At 50.4% G+C, this 19,550-nt stretch overlaps 4 protein-coding genes across 4 annotated transcripts; 1 reads left to right on the forward strand and 3 right to left on the reverse strand.

The window, feature by feature from the left end:
* Positions 1–393: 393 nt before the first annotated feature.
* VTN77DRAFT_5594 (uncharacterized protein) lies at positions 394–6,156 on the reverse strand (the record flags this gene model as incomplete). Its single annotated transcript, XM_069421779.1, has 4 exons — positions 394–425; positions 490–5,708; positions 5,785–5,973; positions 6,038–6,156. 4 exons carry the CDS (start codon positions 6,154–6,156, stop codon positions 394–396), a joined length of 5,559 nt encoding a protein of 1,852 aa, XP_069276826.1.
* Positions 6,157–9,157: 3,001 nt separating this feature from the next.
* VTN77DRAFT_5595 (uncharacterized protein) lies at positions 9,158–14,607 on the forward strand (the record flags this gene model as incomplete). The annotated part of the gene is made up of 4 exons (XM_069421780.1): positions 9,158–9,468; positions 9,523–13,128; positions 13,193–14,439; positions 14,510–14,607. The coding sequence occupies 4 exons, from the start codon at positions 9,158–9,160 to the stop codon at positions 14,605–14,607; spliced, it is 5,262 nt and encodes a 1,753-aa protein (XP_069276827.1).
* A 1,956-nt stretch (positions 14,608–16,563) lies between these two features.
* VTN77DRAFT_5596 (uncharacterized protein) lies at positions 16,564–17,756 on the reverse strand (the record flags this gene model as incomplete). Its single annotated transcript, XM_069421781.1, has 3 exons — positions 16,564–17,014; positions 17,067–17,593; positions 17,649–17,756. 3 exons carry the CDS (start codon positions 17,754–17,756, stop codon positions 16,564–16,566), a joined length of 1,086 nt encoding a protein of 361 aa, XP_069276828.1.
* Positions 17,757–18,577: 821 nt separating this feature from the next.
* On the reverse strand, positions 18,578–19,245 carry VTN77DRAFT_5597 (uncharacterized protein; the record flags this gene model as incomplete). The annotated part of the gene is made up of 4 exons (XM_069421782.1): positions 18,578–18,907; positions 18,980–19,073; positions 19,130–19,148; positions 19,227–19,245. 4 exons carry the CDS (start codon positions 19,243–19,245, stop codon positions 18,578–18,580), a joined length of 462 nt encoding a protein of 153 aa, XP_069276829.1.
* Between the last annotated feature and the right edge of the window lie 305 nt (positions 19,246–19,550).

Consider the following 19,550-nt stretch of genomic DNA (forward strand, 5'->3'; position numbering starts at 1 on the left):
CCAGAAAGCGAAACACCCACCGTACTAGGACCATCCATCTTATCTTCCTGGAAAGAAATAAACGAGAGCAACAAGAACATCAGTAGAGAGATAGAGAGATTAGGAAAACACACACGCACACACATAGAGTTAACTGATCCGATCTTGTAGAGGTCAGGCACACCGCCAGTTAGGAGAGGAAGTATGAGACAGACAAGTGGAATTAGCGCACAAGAACATGCTGCCACATGTTTGCATGTCGTAATTGCTTCAAATGAAACGCTCTGACGATTAGGAAAAGTATGTGAAGTGTGTCCTGGAGGCATCACCTCCAGAATTATGCAATATTGACACAGCAGAGGACATTATCTTCAATGATGCGACTAAAAAAGAAGACGAGAAAATACGAACAATTTACAACTGCCCTGACAGAATTGCTTCGGTGGCTGAGAGGGTAACAAGTCAGTACACGATCTTTCAAAGAAATAGTCGTAGAGCAACTGAACTCACCTGAGTTGATGTATGCTCTCTTCGCGTCCAGATTTACTCCAAACCTCCTCTCCAGCTCCGCCTTCACAGCCTTCTTGGTTATTGTCATCAGATCTGCCGTTCGAAGGATGTCGCGAATCTCAGCGAGAATGGCATCGTCGCTTGGCAAGTCCGCCATCTCGTTCATCTCCATATCCATTGGACGGCCAGGCATGTCCGACGGAGCCAGCGACATACGTGACCCGAAGCGAGGCAGGTCGAGCTGGGAAGCCGGACGAGACGCAGGGAATCCATACTCCGACGCCCCTGGGTGGTAAGATTTGGTTGCATAGGAGTATCCGGACACCTCCGAACGGTCATCTCGTTGCGTCTGAGCCTCCCACAGCTCCGCCTGGTACTCCTCCCACTTCTTCTTCGGGATGGACGCAGGGTCAAACTTGCCTTCATCAGAGATGATCACCTTGCGTCCTTTCTCACCGGTGACGATACGAGTGTTACCCCACGTAAAGTCGTCCATATGCCAGAATGCATACAGAGGGAGACCCAGTGAGAAGACAGGCATGGCGAGGAGGTAGATGATCATCCACCCGACCATTTCCCACTTGCGGCGAAGCACAAAGATGATCCCCTGCAGACCGTAGATAGCCCCAAGAAGAATGAAGGCCGTGAAAGGAATGACAGAGGTATCGATGACAAGCCAGGCAATGAGATAGGCAATATACGCCACTGTCACCGGCTGAATCACAGTGCTGAGGAGATCGATGAAAACGATAAACCGCATACTGAAGCAGCAGAAACCACACATCTGTTGCAATGGGATCAGTTCGATCAGGTTGTGAACCGTCGAGTTGATCCATCGCCGACGTTGGGACAAGAAGACAGTCCAGCTCTCGGGTGCGATCGTCCACGCATGAGCCCGGAACAGGTATTTTGTCTTGTACGATGGGTGGTGCTTCATTAGGAGCGTTGTCAGGTACCGATCTTCACCCAAGTGAAGGAGGTTCTTCATGTGCAGCGTGTCCACACGGATCTCCGAGTACGCGTCGACGACTTCTTTGCTCACGAACAACGGCTTCCCAGTCTCGGCTGAGCGGATCCGGTACATACTGAAACATCCAGGCAAACACGTCACCGAACCGAAGAGACTTTCGAACGCCTTTGTCAAGTTGTGAGAGATGTAGTATTCGTAGACTTGGATCATCGTGATTACAGATGCCTTGGCATTGCTCAACGACGTCTCTCCACAGAGACCAATGATGCGCGTATCAGCCACCATTGCAGCCACCATTCGAGTTGCAGAATCCGGGGCAACAACCGTATCGGCGTCTACCTGTAGAATGAACTCATAGAACGTTGGGTTGACGCCGATGATATTCCGGATTTGGTGATGCATCTCGAGCTCCATGGGGCTCATGGGGAGGTTGTAATGGATACGGTTGAGGAAACGCATCAAGATCATCTGTGAGTCTCGCTTACCACGGTTTCCAGGACGAGAAACCTCGGATGGCTTTCCAACCTTGACCACTACGAGGAAGGGGACGATGTGACCTTGCACCTCATACAGACCCGAGTAAACTTTGCCCATGTTGTGCTGCCTCATACCTTCGCCGAGACTCTCGAAGCTCAAGGGCTCTGGATCAACAGTCTCCGGAACGCCCAAGATGTCCAAGACAATCCTGGGCGTCGGACGGTCGTTGCCCTGACCGATGATCATACCATCGCAGACCACAACGAGAAGTTTGCGTTTATCATCATATTTCATTCGAGCCATCGAGTCAATGGCCCGGCGAAGAGACTCTTCATCTTCCGTGTACGCCGGGACCTGGCAGATGATAAACTTGTCCAGATTCTCAGGAATATTCTTCCTGCCAAATTGCAGGGCAGCCAAAAACTTGAACGTAATGACCAGGCACAGTACGCACGAGATTGCGAGGATGAAGTACCGTGCAAACTGGCATTGCGCCGAGTTTCGCGTGTCTACTTTGCCGACGAAGAACAAATTGTCCATACAGAGCTGCATTCGCTGGCGCAGCACTGGGTCAAGTGGCAGGTCGTTCCAGTATTTAGTCACATCTTGACCGGACCGTTGCGCAAACAGATCAACCACAAGGGGATCCATGAAGTTGGTGTTCACATCCTGTGGCACTGTCTTACCGGGAGGGGCGGCCAACCTGCGTCCTCCTGCGATGTAACTAGTGAAGTCATAGACATTGCCATTGATGCTCGCAATGGACATCTGTTTGGACGCCAACGTGTTTAGATACTGCGGACTGTAGGCCATGTACCCCTTCAAGAAGGAGGATTTCAACATTATCATTTGCTCAGCAAACCAATCCGGCCGGGAATCATTTGTGAAGTACCGAAAGTCGTGATAGACCGAGTTGGCCTCTACACTGTTGAGGATAGTGGCGGATCCCGAAATGTTGGTTGGCGAATAGTTAAGCTGCACAGTTGGATCTATGGAGCCATTGACGCCTTGACAGAGCGCTGAAACTTGTATTGGGAAGAGGCCAGTGACATCCGTCCCTGCATACTGACTTAACTGCGTCGAGGGTATGAGGTTTTTGGGATAATGTGTCGGTATAAAAGCTCCCAGATCGAAGACAACACCCCGAATCGCAATATAGGAGGGATGTCCATGTTTACCGTTGTTGTCGGCCAATTCCGCCGCCGAATAGACGTGTTGTGTGGGACAGATCAAGCCTGGAAAGGCGACAACAAAGAAAATTGCGATGCCGCAGCTGAGCCAGATGATCATATTGATGGCAAATTTCTCGCGCCAGGCTAGCCGGACATCTTTTCTCTTTATCCCTCCAAACATCTTGATGGCAAAGTCCGGAATCCAGAAGGTTAGCAGGTAAACAATGGCCAACCACCGTTTACGGCTACTTGAGATGGCAACACTGTCGACTTCTTCCATCTGTCGCTCATTACCCTTTTCAGCCATTTGCTCTCTCGTCTCGAGATTCTTGAACATATCACCAGAGTTGAAGGCAGAGGCACCGGCATCAGAACGAGCATCAAGATCACGACTGCCGAAGTAAGCCTGCTTTGTTTCATCGCCATAGATGAAAGCACCAGTAGGAGAGTTATCGGATGCATTGAGTAACCGGACCTTCGAGTCGGAGTACGCGCCGCTATGTGGTTGGAGCAGCCCGTCACCCCCGTCATCCATTGCATCTGCTGTGTAGACAGGATGCACGCGCTCACCAAGTTTAGCAATATCAGCCCAGCATCTCTCACTGAGGAAGACGCCAGTGCTACCGACTCGGGCCTCGTTGCTAGGCCACTTCCTCTCATCCAAGACAAGCTCTGCTTTCTCGCGGTCGCTTCCGACGACAATGTTCTCAGCTTCCGCAAGGCCCAGGAATTCAGCAAAAGGAAGGAATACACTGAAGTCAGCATTGCGCAGTCGTTGGCTAATTTCCGCAATGCCAAACGTCTGGACCTGCATTCGAACGCATTTGCTGTCGAACTGATTGGCGATGCGTCGGTCATTAGGCTTCAGACAAAAGACAAAGTACGGATTGAGATTCGGCGAAGTCAGACATTTGTTGATGATTTCCAGCGACGAGAGAAATTGACCGGCTGCGCCTTGTTCTGGACCCATGAGGTTGGCACTCTTCCTCCTTCCAGACGCACCCTGCTTGCTGCTGCCTCCTTGGCTGTCGAACTCTTCCATCTCTTCATTATCAGACCGGGCGCCCTGAGAAGCGAATTTGGAGGGTGCGCCGATCTTGCGTCTGGCCATGCTTGGCATGCGCTGTGGTTTGGAGCTCACTTGAGCCTGCATGATGGCGCTCTTCTCCTTGGGATGTGTGACTTTCTGCAGCGCTTTTTGGCCGAAGAGCTCCCGTACGAAATCACTCCGTGTCGAGTTGATGAGGTTCATGAGATCTCCCGAAATGGTCTCTCCATTCTCTTCAAGGAGACCATTGACCGGGTAATCGACCTCTCCTGCGAAATGCTTCACTGTGAAACTCGCACGGGCGCTGGGGGTAGAAAAGTTGCTCCCCGGCATCACAGTCCTGGTGTCCCCTACGACTATAGCTGGGTTCTTGTTCTCGAATCTCTTCTTCAGACTCTCGAGGAACTGAAGATCCGATTTTCCCCGTCTGGCCTGGTCATCCAGGATGCTCAAAAGTCCGTTGCCCTGCTTGAGAAGACCACGAACGGCGTCCGAGTTATCAAAGTAACTCGTCGCAGGCACACTGACTTCTTCGCTCTCTAACAAATCGGCCTTGCGGGTGAAGAAGCTTTGCAAACAGTAGTTATACAGCGACTCCGTAGCGGCATTGTTGAGGAGCTGATCCAGAGTTGATCCGGTCGAAGAGACCTGGGCGAAACCGGGAAAATCAATGATGGAGATTGTATTAGCGATGCTATCCTCCGCAGCGCAGATTCTCTGGTTGATACTTTCAATCACGTATGCCACCAAGAGCGAGTACAACGTGCGTGCAAGTTCATCAGCATTTTGACGAGCACCCCGAGGATCAAGCATGACCGTCACACGCTCACGGTGAATCGTCTTGCTCTTGTACCGGAGACTGACTTCGAGATCTTCGGTACTGAGGCCCAAGAATGCAGCCACAACTCCCAGAACATCCTTGTTCTTCACGACTGTTACGGTTTCGCCTCCTTCGTGGGAGTATCCACCACTCTCTTGTCCCGACGTTGTCGTGGCCTGCCCCGTAGTGAAGTCGAGTTGGCCAATGTGCAGGATACTCGCCAAAATCTGGCAAATCTCTGCTATTTCGCTTCGAGGAAACTCAAGTTTTCTCAACGCCGTCTTGAAGTGCTGGAAACCCTCTGCGTCATTGATACCAACTTTCAGCTGAGTTGGATGACCCAGGTACCGCCATCGCTTATGACCTGAGCTAGTGCTGGACGAATCGAAGCCCAGGTGAGCCTTTTCAGCTGCACTGGTGCCCGCAAGAAGGTAGTACAAAACGTGAAAACTTCGTTCGCCCGTTGGCACTGACGTTATGCGACTCCTTTCCAAGCGGTGATCAAGGATTTTACCTCCGATTAAAGTGGGATTGACCGATGAATCATATTGCAGTTCGAAGAATAGACCGGCCTTGGACGCAGTAGGCGTGGTGACCGATTTGGTCGTCGTCAGGGTGTCGAACACAAAAGCCGCAAATGACAGTTTGTTCGACAGAGGCGTCGAGGAAAACGAGAGAAACGACGATAGCAGGTGTGACCGGATTGTCGTCTTGCCTGAGCCGCTTTCTCCTCTATCGTGGAAAATCAGTCAATCATGACAAGGAAAGTGATACCCTTAAGGGAGCCGAGCTTCGAGCGTCCACTTACAAAAACACAACGGCCTGGTTCTCTCCCCTGGCACCTAGACGGGTGAAGGCACGTCTTGCCAAGTCCTCTGCCTCGGCCATAGCACTACCCTCCTTCCCCCCATCTGGGCCCTTGGTAGACGTCGTATATGTGTTGAGGCATATTAAAGCCTGTGAGGAGAGCCGTGCTGTTGGCAGTGACACATGGAATCTATAGCGAAGAGAATTGTTAGAGATATATCGCGCTGGGAAAGGAAGGCAAGAAAAGTGAATACCTGCTTGCCAGATGAGCCGTCAAATGTGTATCTGACTGGAGATGTGAGGGTAGCGATGGCAGTGACGACTGCGCATGGGAAGGCGTGCTTCCCGACAGAGACAGAGAGTTGAGGGCCATGGTTGCCGGCGTATCGACACGTCGACACGGAGGCCAAAGATTATATTTATCGCAGTTCTTGGTTCAACACGAGATCCTCCGATAGTTGATGTCCACGATCGGCTTCAATGTTCCCTTGTAAATGGTTTGGGCGAGAAGACAATCTGTGCCAAAGGAATCAAGGTTCCAAGGTGTCGAATTCGGGGTACAACGAGTGTGATTTGCAGCAAAGTGCAGAGTCTGGAATGTTTACAGACTCAGGTATCGCACAGGCTGTCTAGAAGCCGCCCGATGGCAAGAGCATGGTCTGAAATGGGGGAGCGAATGTGAGATGTTCCTCGAGACTAGGAGAAACGAGCGAATCGGCCTGTTGCGAAAGGCACACAGCACCGAACGAGCGTGACGGGATAGCCCCCTCGTCAGGAAAACGATAGTGATAGGATGCCGTTACAATAAGGGAGGAGAGGAGGAGGGGAATTGAGGTATGGAAAGATTTGGGGAATGTAAAGACGGTATCTTGGGTGAAAGTGGAATGCAAGTTGGACTGCTCAACTGTCGAGACATGATCACGATCGACAGCCTCCTCAAACGGTGACAAACACAGCTGGGAGAATGGGGTTGCGGTACGGTATCGAAACCGGTCCTGTAATGTAAACTCCTGAAAATAAATTACACTAATATCGACCCGGCACCTTCTTCCGCGAGCTTTTTGTGGGTTATTTTGGTGGGTTATTATTATTAGAATTCGACGGCAGTATTGCTTGATCTCTAGCGTCTTTACTGAGTATCGATCCATCGATCCATGGATATTGCCATGGGTGCCGTAAATAGTGCTGTTCTGGGTGGCGTAGCGCTGATTGATTGGGCTGAATGTGCAGCAGCCCGCTGCTGGCTGTGAGACCCGTCCAATGCTTGCCAGGTGAAGCATTGCTAAGAAAGGCCCCAACACCATCCAGAGCAGCTGACTGAGACAAATGAGGTTAAAAAAAGAATATTAACCACGATGTATTGTCCTGATCGATTTCTCCTATATAGAGTGTGCAGAGCAAGGATATCACACTCTACGAGGTAGAGCGAGTGTGTCAGATTGCGATGGCTATGCTTAGGCTACGGTGGTTTCGGGGGGAATCTGTACTGTATGTACTGTATGTACGGAGTATGTACAGTCCCAAAACCAGGGGTACCCATCCTGTACAGTACAGTACGTCACCTATCGTGAGGATCGTACACAAAGGTCCCTTTCATTGCTTATTATTAGGAACTCAGCATTCAGTTTCTCCTCCATTTGGTATGATTATCTTAAGACAAGGCATTGAAACTGGACTGTCTAATTAGGAGTTTCCAGTTGGATGGGAGCGTGTGTTCCTCCACACAACGTCATTCTGTACGGAGCAGACCACTGATCTCCATATCTTACTAATATGATGCAAAGCGGCTTTCTCGGTCTGTGGAGGTGGAGTCAGTCGTTGGCTGGTTTCACGACTAGGAAGAAAAATATTCGGATGGCCAAAGGCAATAACGATGACTGCTGTTGGACAGTGTCCATGGTGGAGCCCATCCGGCACCAACGAGTGGCCGTGGAACGAAAGCCCTGTGCCTCACAGTCGACTTGTGACTCTATTTATACAGAGGAAACATATCAGAAAGAGGCTGTGGTTAGCTTCTAGATTTTTTCCAAGAAAACTTTTTTTGCAGGCAAGACCTTGAAAAGTTTTGATGAGCACGGAGCAAGAGGAGAACGAACTAGACTCTCGGCAAGGCTGCACAGGTCCAGGTCACTGGGCTAGCAGAGCACGGATGATGGATCCCATCGTACTTCCTAGAACCATCGAGATTCAAAAGTCAAGACTCGCGGAGACCAGAGAGGCTGGGCCGTGAGTTAATCGACTCCGCTATCTGGTTAGGGATTTGTTTTGGCACTAAATATAGCACCAGGTTGCGGTAAAGTCATCCTCATTATTACCGCGTAATGTATTGTACATTACGCGCATCCCGATCGGGGATGGATGGTCCCGCTTTTGCCACAGCACCAATAATGGCGCGGCAGACAAGGGGTTAGTTGTTGCCCTTTTCTACTATTTGTAAATAGTGAGGAGTTAGCAGGAGTAGTGTCCTTCGAAAACAGATTGAAGAAACACAGGTTCTCTGTTGTTTTTCCTCCGTCAAAGAGATTCCCAGGTATATGGAGTTTCCTTGTAGTCTGTAATAGAGGGTGGTCTGACTGGATGGAGCCTCGCTTGTTCTTCTGCAGTGATGGTCCGAGGTTGCATCATTGGTGTTCCAGATTTATTTGATACCGGGGCACTAAGAGGCAGATCAGTGGTAGTGGCTGACTCCTGGCTGGACCGCATGACTGCTGCAGGAGAGGTCCACAAGCTAAGACTGCTCTCTTTCCAAAATTTGGAAGGCCCTGCAGCCGGTATGATGTTTTATCCGTCGACGGACTGGCCCAGTTGCATGTCTCTCATACTAATTTTACAGATGGTCAATACAGAGTAATCGTAATACGCAACCGCATACCAGTATGTCTGCACCAGTACGGGGTTACGCTATACGGAGTACTGGCAGGTCAAAACAAGCTCTTCCATCCTCTCTGCTGTCTTCCTCCACCGCGTTGAGGCTGCTCCCTCCTCGTTCAGATCTCATCTAATAACTATCTTGCAGCCGGTGACACTTCTTTTGGCAGAATTGCCGGCCACGTTCGTTTCAGGGCGAGTTTCGCCTGTCATTCGCTTTTAGAGTCAGGGATTCTTTTGCGTTGTCGTGACGACCCTCTCACCTCTCATTCCACATCTCTGGATCCTCCTGCTTCGAGGGTCACCACGTTCCATCACGGTCCCTGTTCCATTTTAGCTGTACGGAGTACGTGACAAACAGGGACTGTGCAGGCGTCTTTCTACCATCACCCCCTTCTTGTCCATATCCCCGAGACTATTCGCAGCATAGACAGCCGATGTCCTAACGGACACCAGCCAACAACCTCTTGCAATTCCCGTTCTCCGGGACTACTGCACTTAGCACCATGGCTGCAATGTCGAATCGCTTCTCTGTTTATTCGAGTGCGTCTGCTGTCCCACCTTCTGGTTCTCGTCCAGCAGGCAATCAGCCGTCCCAGGTGTCGACAACGAGTCTCCTTAATGCCCTCCACAACTTTTATTCCTCGGGCCAGCCTTATGAGCTCGAGTCTGGCACAAGTCTCGTTGTGAATACATGGCTTACAGCTGCCAATCCGCGCTCTGATGGCAGTTCTGGGGGAACCGTGGATAGTGAGTTGGCTCGAAGAGCATGGGAACACGCAAGAAGAAGAGCCGAAGACGGCTGTATTGTTTTATGGTTGGTATTCTGATTCTTCAGCTCGGTAATATAGGTCGCTAACTCTCTTCACAGCTCTCTGCACCGTTCAACACCGTCACTACTGGCTCCTTTTCTCTCCGTGATACCTTTGTCGACTCCTGAAATAGTCTTTACTGCTCTCTCCGCCATACGTCCCTTTGTGTCAGCGGTAACGCCATTCAACCCTTCATACTCTCTCTACTCGTCTCTTGCCGTCTCCTACACATTTACTCTCAGCGGTACCGTAACTGGGCTCACCATTTCGTTATCTACTTCGGGCCTCAATGTCTCCAGAGGCCTGCTGGATATTCCCGCCGAAGCCGGCTTCCGTGCTTTCGACGTCCTCTACTACTTGATTAACGCCTCATCTAGTCAGGCGGAGAGAGAGTATCTCAGCCTCAAGGACCCATCTGCATATGCGCTGCTCAACAAATCGGGCACATATACGCCGCCGTCGTACGTACCAACAGCCGACGATGCTGCTTCCTCGGAGGATTTTCGCTCCGCCCTCAAAGCCATTGGCATCAAGGGAGCTTCACAGAGAGGTTTGATTTCGGTTCTAGCAGGTCTGCTCAAACTCGGGAATACTTTGGGCTTCCTGGTTGATCAGGAGGAATTGGAAGAGGTCTGTGAGGACGCAGCTGGGCTTCTTGGTATCGATCCTGAGATCCTTCTCCACAAATGCACCACCGACGAGCGTCAAATTCTAGTCTCGGGCATTTACGAAGCATTGGTGGACTGGGTGATTCAAAAGGCCAATGAGGCAATAGCCAATGAACTCCGAAACATTCAGGAGAATGGATCCAGCGGGAATGGCGAAGATAACGGAGATACCGTGAGCCTAACGGTTGTTGATATTCCAAGCCCTCCTCTGGGTAAAGCCGTCGCCCTTCGGGGTGTTTTCGATGACACTCTGGGTATCAATGCCGAAATGAAAGAAGATGGACTTGAAATCGCGCCGGCTGGCCATTCGGTTCTTAATGAAATGAAGAGTGCAGTGGCTGAGGTGGAAGCTGATTTGGGTATCTCGGGGGGAGCTGCTGCCCGTGAACGGGAACACGCCAATGACAGGAGACAGGGAGTTTTGGAAAAGGTCGGGGTTGAGGTCGAGATGGGTGGTTTCCTCCGGGATGTCCTATTCCCTGACGATAACGAGGGTATCACGGTAGGCAGGAAAGGCCGGTTTGATCTTACTGCGACCCTCGGCAGCAGCAGAGTATGGTATCACCTCGCTCTTCACCCCACTGATGACTCTCCGGAGAGCCTGGCCGGTCTGCCAACCCCAACATCCGCCTGGTCGGCTGGTGCTGTGTCCCGTCAATTGCGCGACTGGAGGTTGCCAGAGTGGGCCAACCGTCGTCACAAGAACCTCGATTACACCGCCGATTTCGACGTTGAGGAGTTCGTCACTCGATACTCTCGCCTTGGATGCAAGGAAGGGAAAGACGGGATCGAGAGCTGGATTCTTGAGCGAGGCTGGAGTAACGGCGAAGTAGTTATTGGCCATGAAAGGATATGGATGAGAGAAGGTGCCTGGTGGGAAGCGGAGACGATGCTTGATCTGAAACCAGATGGGAATCCTTTCATGATGGGTGCCAATCCTTTTGAAAGTGGCTATTCCCCGACTCATCCCAATCCAAACGCATCTGGTTTCTTCCCCCCGGCCGGTGAATCCACCAGCCTCCTCGGAAGCCGTGATAATCTGCTGCAGACACAGAACAACATGGCCCACAGCGTTACGGGAGGTGCTCGCTCTATCGCTCCAACAGTGCCTCACTCTACCAGAGGAGACTATGGACTTGGTCCCAAGGGAGATGATCACAGAGGTGATGAGGAGTACGATGGCGATCTCGGTCGGTATACTGGCGAACTGGATCCGGAGTTTGGTGATCCCAAACATATCGAGAAAAAGACAATCAGCACGGGCCGACGTGCTTGGGTTGCTTTCGTCTGGGCGATGACTTGGTGGATCCCGTCCTTCCTTCTGCGCTATATTGGTCGCATGAAGCGTCCTGATGTGCGGATGGCCTGGCGAGAGAAAGTGACTCTCATGTTCCTCATCCTTCTTTTTAACGCCATCGTGATCTTTTACATTGTCGAATTCGGTAATCTCCTTTGTCCCAACAAAAACAAGGTCTGGAACTCGCAAGAAGTCAGCTATCATACCGGTGACAATGACTTCTGGGTCAGCATTCACGGCGTCGTCTACGATATCAGCACATTCTGGAGACTTCAGCATAGTGATACCTCCATTCAGACCTCAGCCTCGAACATGGAGCCCTTTGCGGGTCAGAATCTCGATGCCTACTTTCCTCCTCCCCTTACGCAGGCCTGCAAGCCGTTCGTGAACGACCAGAGCATTGAACTTCAAAACAACAATACGGACGCCGTTCTGTACTCTGACGCTCTTCACACGTGCGGTCCCTACTTTCAGCCAGATCCAAATACGGCATTGCACCAAATCACCTGGTATCAAGATGTGTTCCTGCCTAAAATCACACAATACTACAAGGGTTCCCTGGTATGGTCGTTGGACACCATTAAACAGCAAGCAAACAACAACCAAAGATATTGGTCTATCATCAATAATAAGGTATATGATTTGACCAATTATTTCTACACCCTAAAGATGATGAACAATCTCGATACCTACAATTTCCTTCCGAGCGGTGTGACAACACTCTTCCAAAACTATCCGGGTAGCGACATCACAGACAAATGGCAGGACTCAGTCCAGTTTGATAACGCACTCAACTGTCTCAACAATGTGTTTTATGTCGGCGAAGTCGATTTTAGGGACTCACCGAGGTGTACGGTGAACAACTGGATTTTGCTTTCTTTCACGATCCTTATCTGCTCTGTGATCCTTGTCAAGTTCCTGGCTGCGCTGCAACTCGGCTCAAAACGACGTCCTGCACCACAAGATAAGTTTGTCATCTGCCATGTGCCCGCGTACACCGAAGGTGAAGATCAGCTTCGCAAGGGCCTGGACTCCCTTACGGCCCTTCAATATGACAACAAGCGGAAATTGATTTGTGTCATATGCGATGGAATGATTGTCGGCTCGGGTAATGACCGCCCAACACCAAAGATTGTCCTCGACATTCTGGGAGTGGACCCGAAAATTGATCCTCCGGCTTTGCCATTCAAATCCGTTGGGCAAGGGAGCGACCAACTCAACTATGGCAAAGTTTATTCGGGATTGTATGAATTCGAGGGCAATGTGGTTCCATACATTGTTGTCGTGAAGGTCGGAAAGGAGTCGGAGCAGACTAGGTCGAAGCCTGGAAACCGCGGCAAACGTGACTCTCAGATCCTTCTCCTCAACTTCCTCAACCGGGTTCACCACCGCGCGCCGATGTCGCCGCTCGAATTGGAGATGTTCCACCAAATTAACAATGTGATTGGTGTCGACCCCGAACTATATGAGTTCTTGCTCATGGTGGACGCTGATACCAGCGTGAAGGAAGACGCCCTGAATCGTTTGGTTGCCGCTTGTGCAAATGACGCCAAGATCGCAGGTATTTGTGGTGAGACCAGTCTCCAAAACGAAGAGCGGAGTTGGTGGACCATGATCCAGGTTTACGAGTATTACATCTCCCACCACTTGGCCAAAGCGTTTGAGTCTCTCTTTGGCAGCGTCACCTGTCTTCCAGGATGGTGAGTTACAGTCTCCCATGACGATTGAACCTCGGACGAATTGAAAGACTAATTTTGATATTAGTTTCTGCATGTACCGTCTTCGAACGGCAGATAAAGGCCGCCCTTTGATCATCTCGGATCAGGTTATTAAAGAATACGCTGATATCGACGTGGACACGCTGCACAAGAAGAACCTTTTGTCACTCGGAGAAGATCGTTTTCTCACCACTCTGATGACCAAGCACTTCCCAAATATGTCCTACAAGTTCATCCCTGACGCCTATGCCAGCACTGCGGCTCCCGAAACATGGAGTGTTTTGCTCTCCCAGAGGCGGCGTTGGATCAACTCTACCGTGCATAACTTGGTGGAGCTGGCTGCTCTGAAGGACCTGTGCGGTTTCTGTTGCTTCAGTATGCGATTTGTCGTCTTGGTTGATCTGTTGGGAACGATCATTCTCCCAGCAACGTGCGTGTACTTGGGCTATCTTATCTACGAGGTTGCGACCCGCCAGGGCCAGTTCCCTCTGATCTCCATTATAATGATTGCTGGTGTATATGGCCTGCAAGCGGTCATCTTCATTATCAAGCGGCAATGGCAGCATATTGGGTGGATGATTATTTACCTCATGGCCTATCCAATTTACAGTTTTGTCCTGCCGCTCTACTCCTTCTGGAACCAAGACAACTTCACCTGGGGTAATACCCGTATCGTCATCGGGGAGAAGGGAGACAAACGCGTGGTGGCAGTCGAGGACGAGGGCTTCGATCCGAGAAGCATCCCTCTGCAACGGTGGGATGATTATGCTCTGGCCAACAATCTCCCCGGCCGGCGCGGCGATGCTGGTCTTGGCGAGAAGTATTATCAAGGCCCATACACCGATGATGTTGCCATGGAAATGGATGATATGCACTCGACGTATTCTTCTGTCAAGCCAGCGTCGACTATCTTGACCGGCTTCCCTGGTCAAGGTCGAGGCGCGGGTCCATATATGCCACCACAGTCGCCCGCCCCATTTGGCGGCAATGGCAACCGGAACTCGCACTTTGGACACAACCAACGCCACATGTCTATAGGGGGGTTGAGCAACTACCAAGACAACCCAGTTAACACGAGCAGATTGAGCATGCCAATGATGCCAAGCTCCGAGAATCTGCTTGGAGGACACACTCGCCGGCAGTCACGAAGCCCGTTGGGTGGGTATAACTCGAGGCCTGTGAGCACTGCCCTGGATTTCAGGGGAGGGAATGGACCTGATGATAATACGATCATTGAGGCGGTTCGCACCTGCCTGGCTGAGGTCGACCTCGACAACATAACCAAGAAACAAGGTATGTAGCAGTTATCGCAAGTTCAAAAATTGTCACAAGCAGATATGATACTGACATGGCGTCCTTTCAGTGAGGGCTCTTGTCGAGCAACGGCTTCAGACTGCATTGGTCGGCGAGAGACGCGCGTTCCTTGACCGGCAGATTGACCACGAACTCGCCAATATGTGATTATCGACTGTCGACATGGGGCGGTTAGCGTAATTCATTACCTTAACTGTCCTATGCTACACTTGATCCCTTTCTCGATTAATCCCTGTCTGATCTCGGTCCTTTTCCCTGTCTATGCTTGCTTCCTACCTTCAAAAACTGTTTTACTGTGGATGTGATGCTAAAACGGCGCTCCTTTTTTTCGTCTCGTCTCGTCTCATTTTATCGCAGTCTTATCTAGCTGCTACCTACCTACCTAATCATTGGCTCTACTGGAGCCTTACCTCACTGGCATGTACGCGTCAGATCAGTTTCATTATTTCGTTGTTTGCAGATCACTTTCTATTTTTCTGCTTGTTGGGCGTGGTGGGTACATTGAGCGGCGATGAGATGGTTGTTAATATGCATTTTTTTTCCTCTCTAATTTTCACATATGTATTGGGATTTTTCATTTCTAGCGGGCAGGAAACGTGATGCTTGTGACAGTTTGTGTTTTTTTTTCCTCGTATGCTTGCTGAGGTACCTTCATTGACTGTTATGTTCAGAACAGTACAGTTAGAATATTTATATATAATTTTTTTTTCTCTTGAGGATATAAACATAATACATGATAATAAGCTTATATATATGGTCAAGCAGGCCCTTCCGTCAGTTTATATATGTCTACTTGCCCTACGCCTATAAAAAAAAGCAAATTATTTCTCCCCTCCTTCCTTCCTCCTCCCTGGACCCTTGCACAGGAAATAGGACCATGCAAATACATGCATGCAGGGGCATGGCTTGGTTGATCGGTTTGGCTGATCGGTCATCACTTCATTGAAAGGAAGTTACATAGTTGTTAAATGAGGTAGGTAAGGTGATTGAGTCCTTTTTCCCCCTAGAAAAAAAAAAGAAACAGACAAAGAAAATTACAGGTGTGAGGGAAAGCGCCACAAAAGAAACAAGAATGAAACAAAGAGAGAGAGGGGGGAAAAAAAAGGAAGGGAAAAAAAGGCCAAAAAAACAGGGAAAAAGAAAACCTGAGAAGGAAAAAAAAAGGTGACCCACATAATTATCATGTGAACCACGTTCGTCTCTCGTAAAATAAATCAAGATGTGCCAGTGTCAGAGCCAGAGCCACAGCCAATGCCAATGTAATGTATGTACCAGTATAGTACTAGGCCTAGGTACGTACGTACCATCCCAAACCAAAACGGCGGGAAGATCAAATCAAATCAATCAGATCAATCAAGTCAATCAAAATCAAGCCTTTAGTAAATCACATTTGTCAAGTGTTCAAAAGTCGAGTCAAAAGTTGAATGATGAAAAAGCAAAGAACCCAAAAAATGGTAATCAACGCCTGAAGGAGTCCTTAAAGTCAAGTTCAATCCTGTCCTGTCAGTCCTGTCCAGTCCGGTCCAGTATATCCCCATCTATGCAAACTTGCAACTTGCAAACTGCGTCCGTATGAATATGTCCAAGTGGATGGCTGCAAACAGCGTCAAAAGATTCGAGCCTGGTGGGAAAAGTTCAGCCAGCATGTCAATTTCCAAGTGCATTGTATTGTCGACATGTTAGTCTGCTGAAAATCAGCTGCTTCCGCCAAAATGACTCCTGACCCAGCCGCTGATGCCTCCGCTTGGACGCCTTCGCTCCGTCTCCGGAGAACTTGGTGTGTGATTAGATGTAGACCCACGCCGGCTCTCAGAAGACCCACTGTGATTGTGGTGGTGATACTGGTTATGCTGATGGTAATGCTGATGGTTATACTGATGGTTATGGTTATGGTTATGGTTATCTTGATAATCCGCCTCAGAACGCCGCCGCGGAGACGGTGGCTCCGGACTGCTAGATATTACCACTGGATTATTTCTCGTGCCAGGAGCATTCTCCCTGTGAATGAAAACATTTGGCCATCAGCGATTTCGACTGATATCAGCGACTTCGACTGATGGCAGGCAGGAGGGCTTGGAAGACAGAGACAGAGTGTCGCCTTGCTTACTGAGGTGTATTATTGATTCCACGTCTGCAATGAGGGCATGTATTGTGTTGATTCAGCCACATCTCAATGCATGTAAAGTGGAACCAATGCTTGCACGGAAGTACTGTGACTTCGGTGCCCAACTCCACCGATTCCATGCAGATCGAGCACTCTGCTTTCCCCTCGGGACCTAGCATCTCCCGGTCAACCTTTTTCTTCGGCAGAGCCCGGATGGCACTCTGCGAGGCAGGCGGCACCCCATTGCCATTCACGTTCTGGTCGATCAGTTGCGAAATCACCCGGTCCAGCTCTTCTTGAGAGTAGACGGCATCGCCATGGCGACCCCCACCCAGGATACTGGCGATGATGGACAGGGGATTGCCTCCCATGAAGCGAACACCACCTCTACCCGTAGGCCTGTCGGCGTGTCCGTCAAATGGGAAGTCTGTCCGGAACAAGTCAAGAATTCTATAACCGTGTGAGCTAGTTTTCATAATATGCAACCATGGAGAAAACCTACTCATTTATATCACCCAGCGGATGTGCCATTGGTTGCGGGTTATCCGCATCTCTCGGCCATAAACCTCCGAACGGATCTCTGCGGTCTCGATGTTCATCAGCCCAAGGCGGGTTGAGATCGTCTGCACGCAAAGGATCTCTGTCTCTGTCTCGGTGTCCGGCATTGAACGGTGCCCCTGCTAGGCCCTGGAAAATCGCGTTGAAGCTGCGCATGACAGGATCATCCGAGGGAAGTAGGTCCGGAAGTCCCCCTCGTACTCGTCGCGAGGGGAACCCGGTCGAGAATGTCGTGCTGGTGAAGCTGAAGCGTCCATCTGGGGAGCGGTAGGACCGACGACTGAACCCACTCCCGCTGCCTACGTCGTGAATTTCTGTCTCTTCCGTCCAGGGATTGTGATTGTGGAATGGGCTGGCCGGAGATCGAGATTCCTCTCGTCGGGGTGACTGTCGGGCCGACTGGCGTGATGGACGCGGTGGTTCTGACTCGACTTGGTGATGTGCGGCGGGGTGATTGTTATTGTCCTCGATCTGAAGATATCAGCGGAAGCTTGAAGCAGTCCAAGCGGGGTAACTTCTGACTTACAATTTCTGTAAATTCAGACTCACACTGGGGACACGTCAATCCATAGTCGTCTTTGGGGAAGACGGCGCCACAAACATGGCAGAAGACCTCCTCCCCACGCTGCGGCATGGTGGGATGGTGGCAGTGTTGTGGAGGGAAAAGAGAAGATCGAGGTGTCTGTCGGGAGGACTCAGGAGAGTACGGAGTAGTTATGTTATGCGGATATTCCACAGATGGTGGTGGGGCCAAGAAAGGACGGGTTGAGTTGTCTCTGAACCAGTCAACGCGATGTTGTGGGAGTCGTTCTTTGTTAAAGAAACAGTCATTGCCTCGTCGATGTCTAGCAGTTAAATAAACATCGGACCGCCGTCACCGTCGCAAGGACCCAGCAAGAACACGGAAAAATCAGGTAGTGACCACACAAAGCGTGTTCTGCCGATCAGTCGCTGGCACAGAGGAAGTCTTGTCGAGGAGGAGTTGTGGATGTTGTGGAAGTTGTGGATGATGCGGGTGTGTTCGGATGACGTTAGCAGCCGACTTTGGCTGTGGCAGCCCAACCAAGAAGCAATTGCGCATCGCCACGAGGCAGTCGCACCATTGCATGCAGCTTCACTTTAACATTCATTGCTATTTGTGAGTTTAGTACCTTGCTGCCAGAACTTTCTGGTAAGGCGATGTGACAGTACAATGTGACTGGCACATGACTAAGGAAAGTACAGTAATTACCGTTTCACTACTTTCATTAGTTGTCTTTGTCTGTTTGAGATGTTCAGAAATGTACCACGTGCACATCCTATGGTATTCCTAGCCTAGAAACTTCAGTTGCAAACGTGTATTTGCAAAGTAGATAGATATCAAGCAACAAACAACGCCGTCCCATGCCATGATCATCTCCAACAAGACAAAACATATATACGGAGGTATCAAAATTGAATCAACCGGATGAACGTTTACCGATTTCTGGTACCCCTGAAGAGCAAACCGCCTACTATACCCGCGGCGAGAGCCACTCCTCCCACAATGGCAATGCCAACCAGACCCTCCTTAGCGACCTTGTCGTCGATCAGCTGCCGCAAACTGGCCGCTTGCAGGTTCCCCGGCTCGTGGTCGAGCAGCAGGTCGTTGTACCGGCGAGCCTCGCCGTAGTTGCCGAGCTTGTAGTTCCCCAGCGCAAGGTAGTAGAGACACTCGCGCCGACGCTCAGGGGCGCTGCGGAAGATCTCAGAGAGCAGCCGGACGCCCTCCTGCTGGTCCGAGCGCGAATTGGATTTAATCAGACCCTGACCAATCTCCAGTCAGTTGCCTTGTGCCCTGCATCTGGCAATATGCCTTCTGTTCTGCCTCCAACATACCCATGCATAGTTGAATTTGGTCTGGACGCCGACGTATTCTCCTTCCTTCTCATACTGTGCACGCAAGACCTGGAGCTCCGCGGGCTTCAGCGGGCTGCAGAAATCAGTATCGAGATGACCATGCCGAAAAGACTTTCACCGCAGACAAACCTCTCAGCATCAGCAGCGTCTGTAAATAGAAGACAACAGCATTAGTACCGACTTGTCATGATCGATAGGCAGATACGGTACCAGCGTGGAAACGTACACGGCAAGTTAGAGCCCATGATGGATATGCGACGATATAAGTCAATCAAGTCAAAGTGGAGGGTAGGAAAGATCCGGATAAAGAGAATAACACGGACAGAAAGGGTATTACGATAGTGGACACGGACAGCGTCTGCCAGCAATACAGTCGGGCTGCTGGCTACTTTGCTTGTGACCTGCATGCAATTCTACCGCCGGGAGCAACTTGTGGCGGTGCAATTGACAGCCAGCAATGTGACGCAATCAGGTGCCAAGACTGTGGCTGTTGCTCCCGCAACGAGTGGCGCATGTCGTTGTCAACATGGGTATCTTAACCACTCCCTAT

This window comes from Rasamsonia byssochlamydoides, assembly GCF_041956645.1.
Source record: "Rasamsonia byssochlamydoides strain NRRL 3658 unplaced genomic scaffold VTN77scaffold_40, whole genome shotgun sequence".
NCBI classification, from domain to species: domain Eukaryota; kingdom Fungi; phylum Ascomycota; class Eurotiomycetes; order Eurotiales; family Trichocomaceae; genus Rasamsonia; species Rasamsonia byssochlamydoides.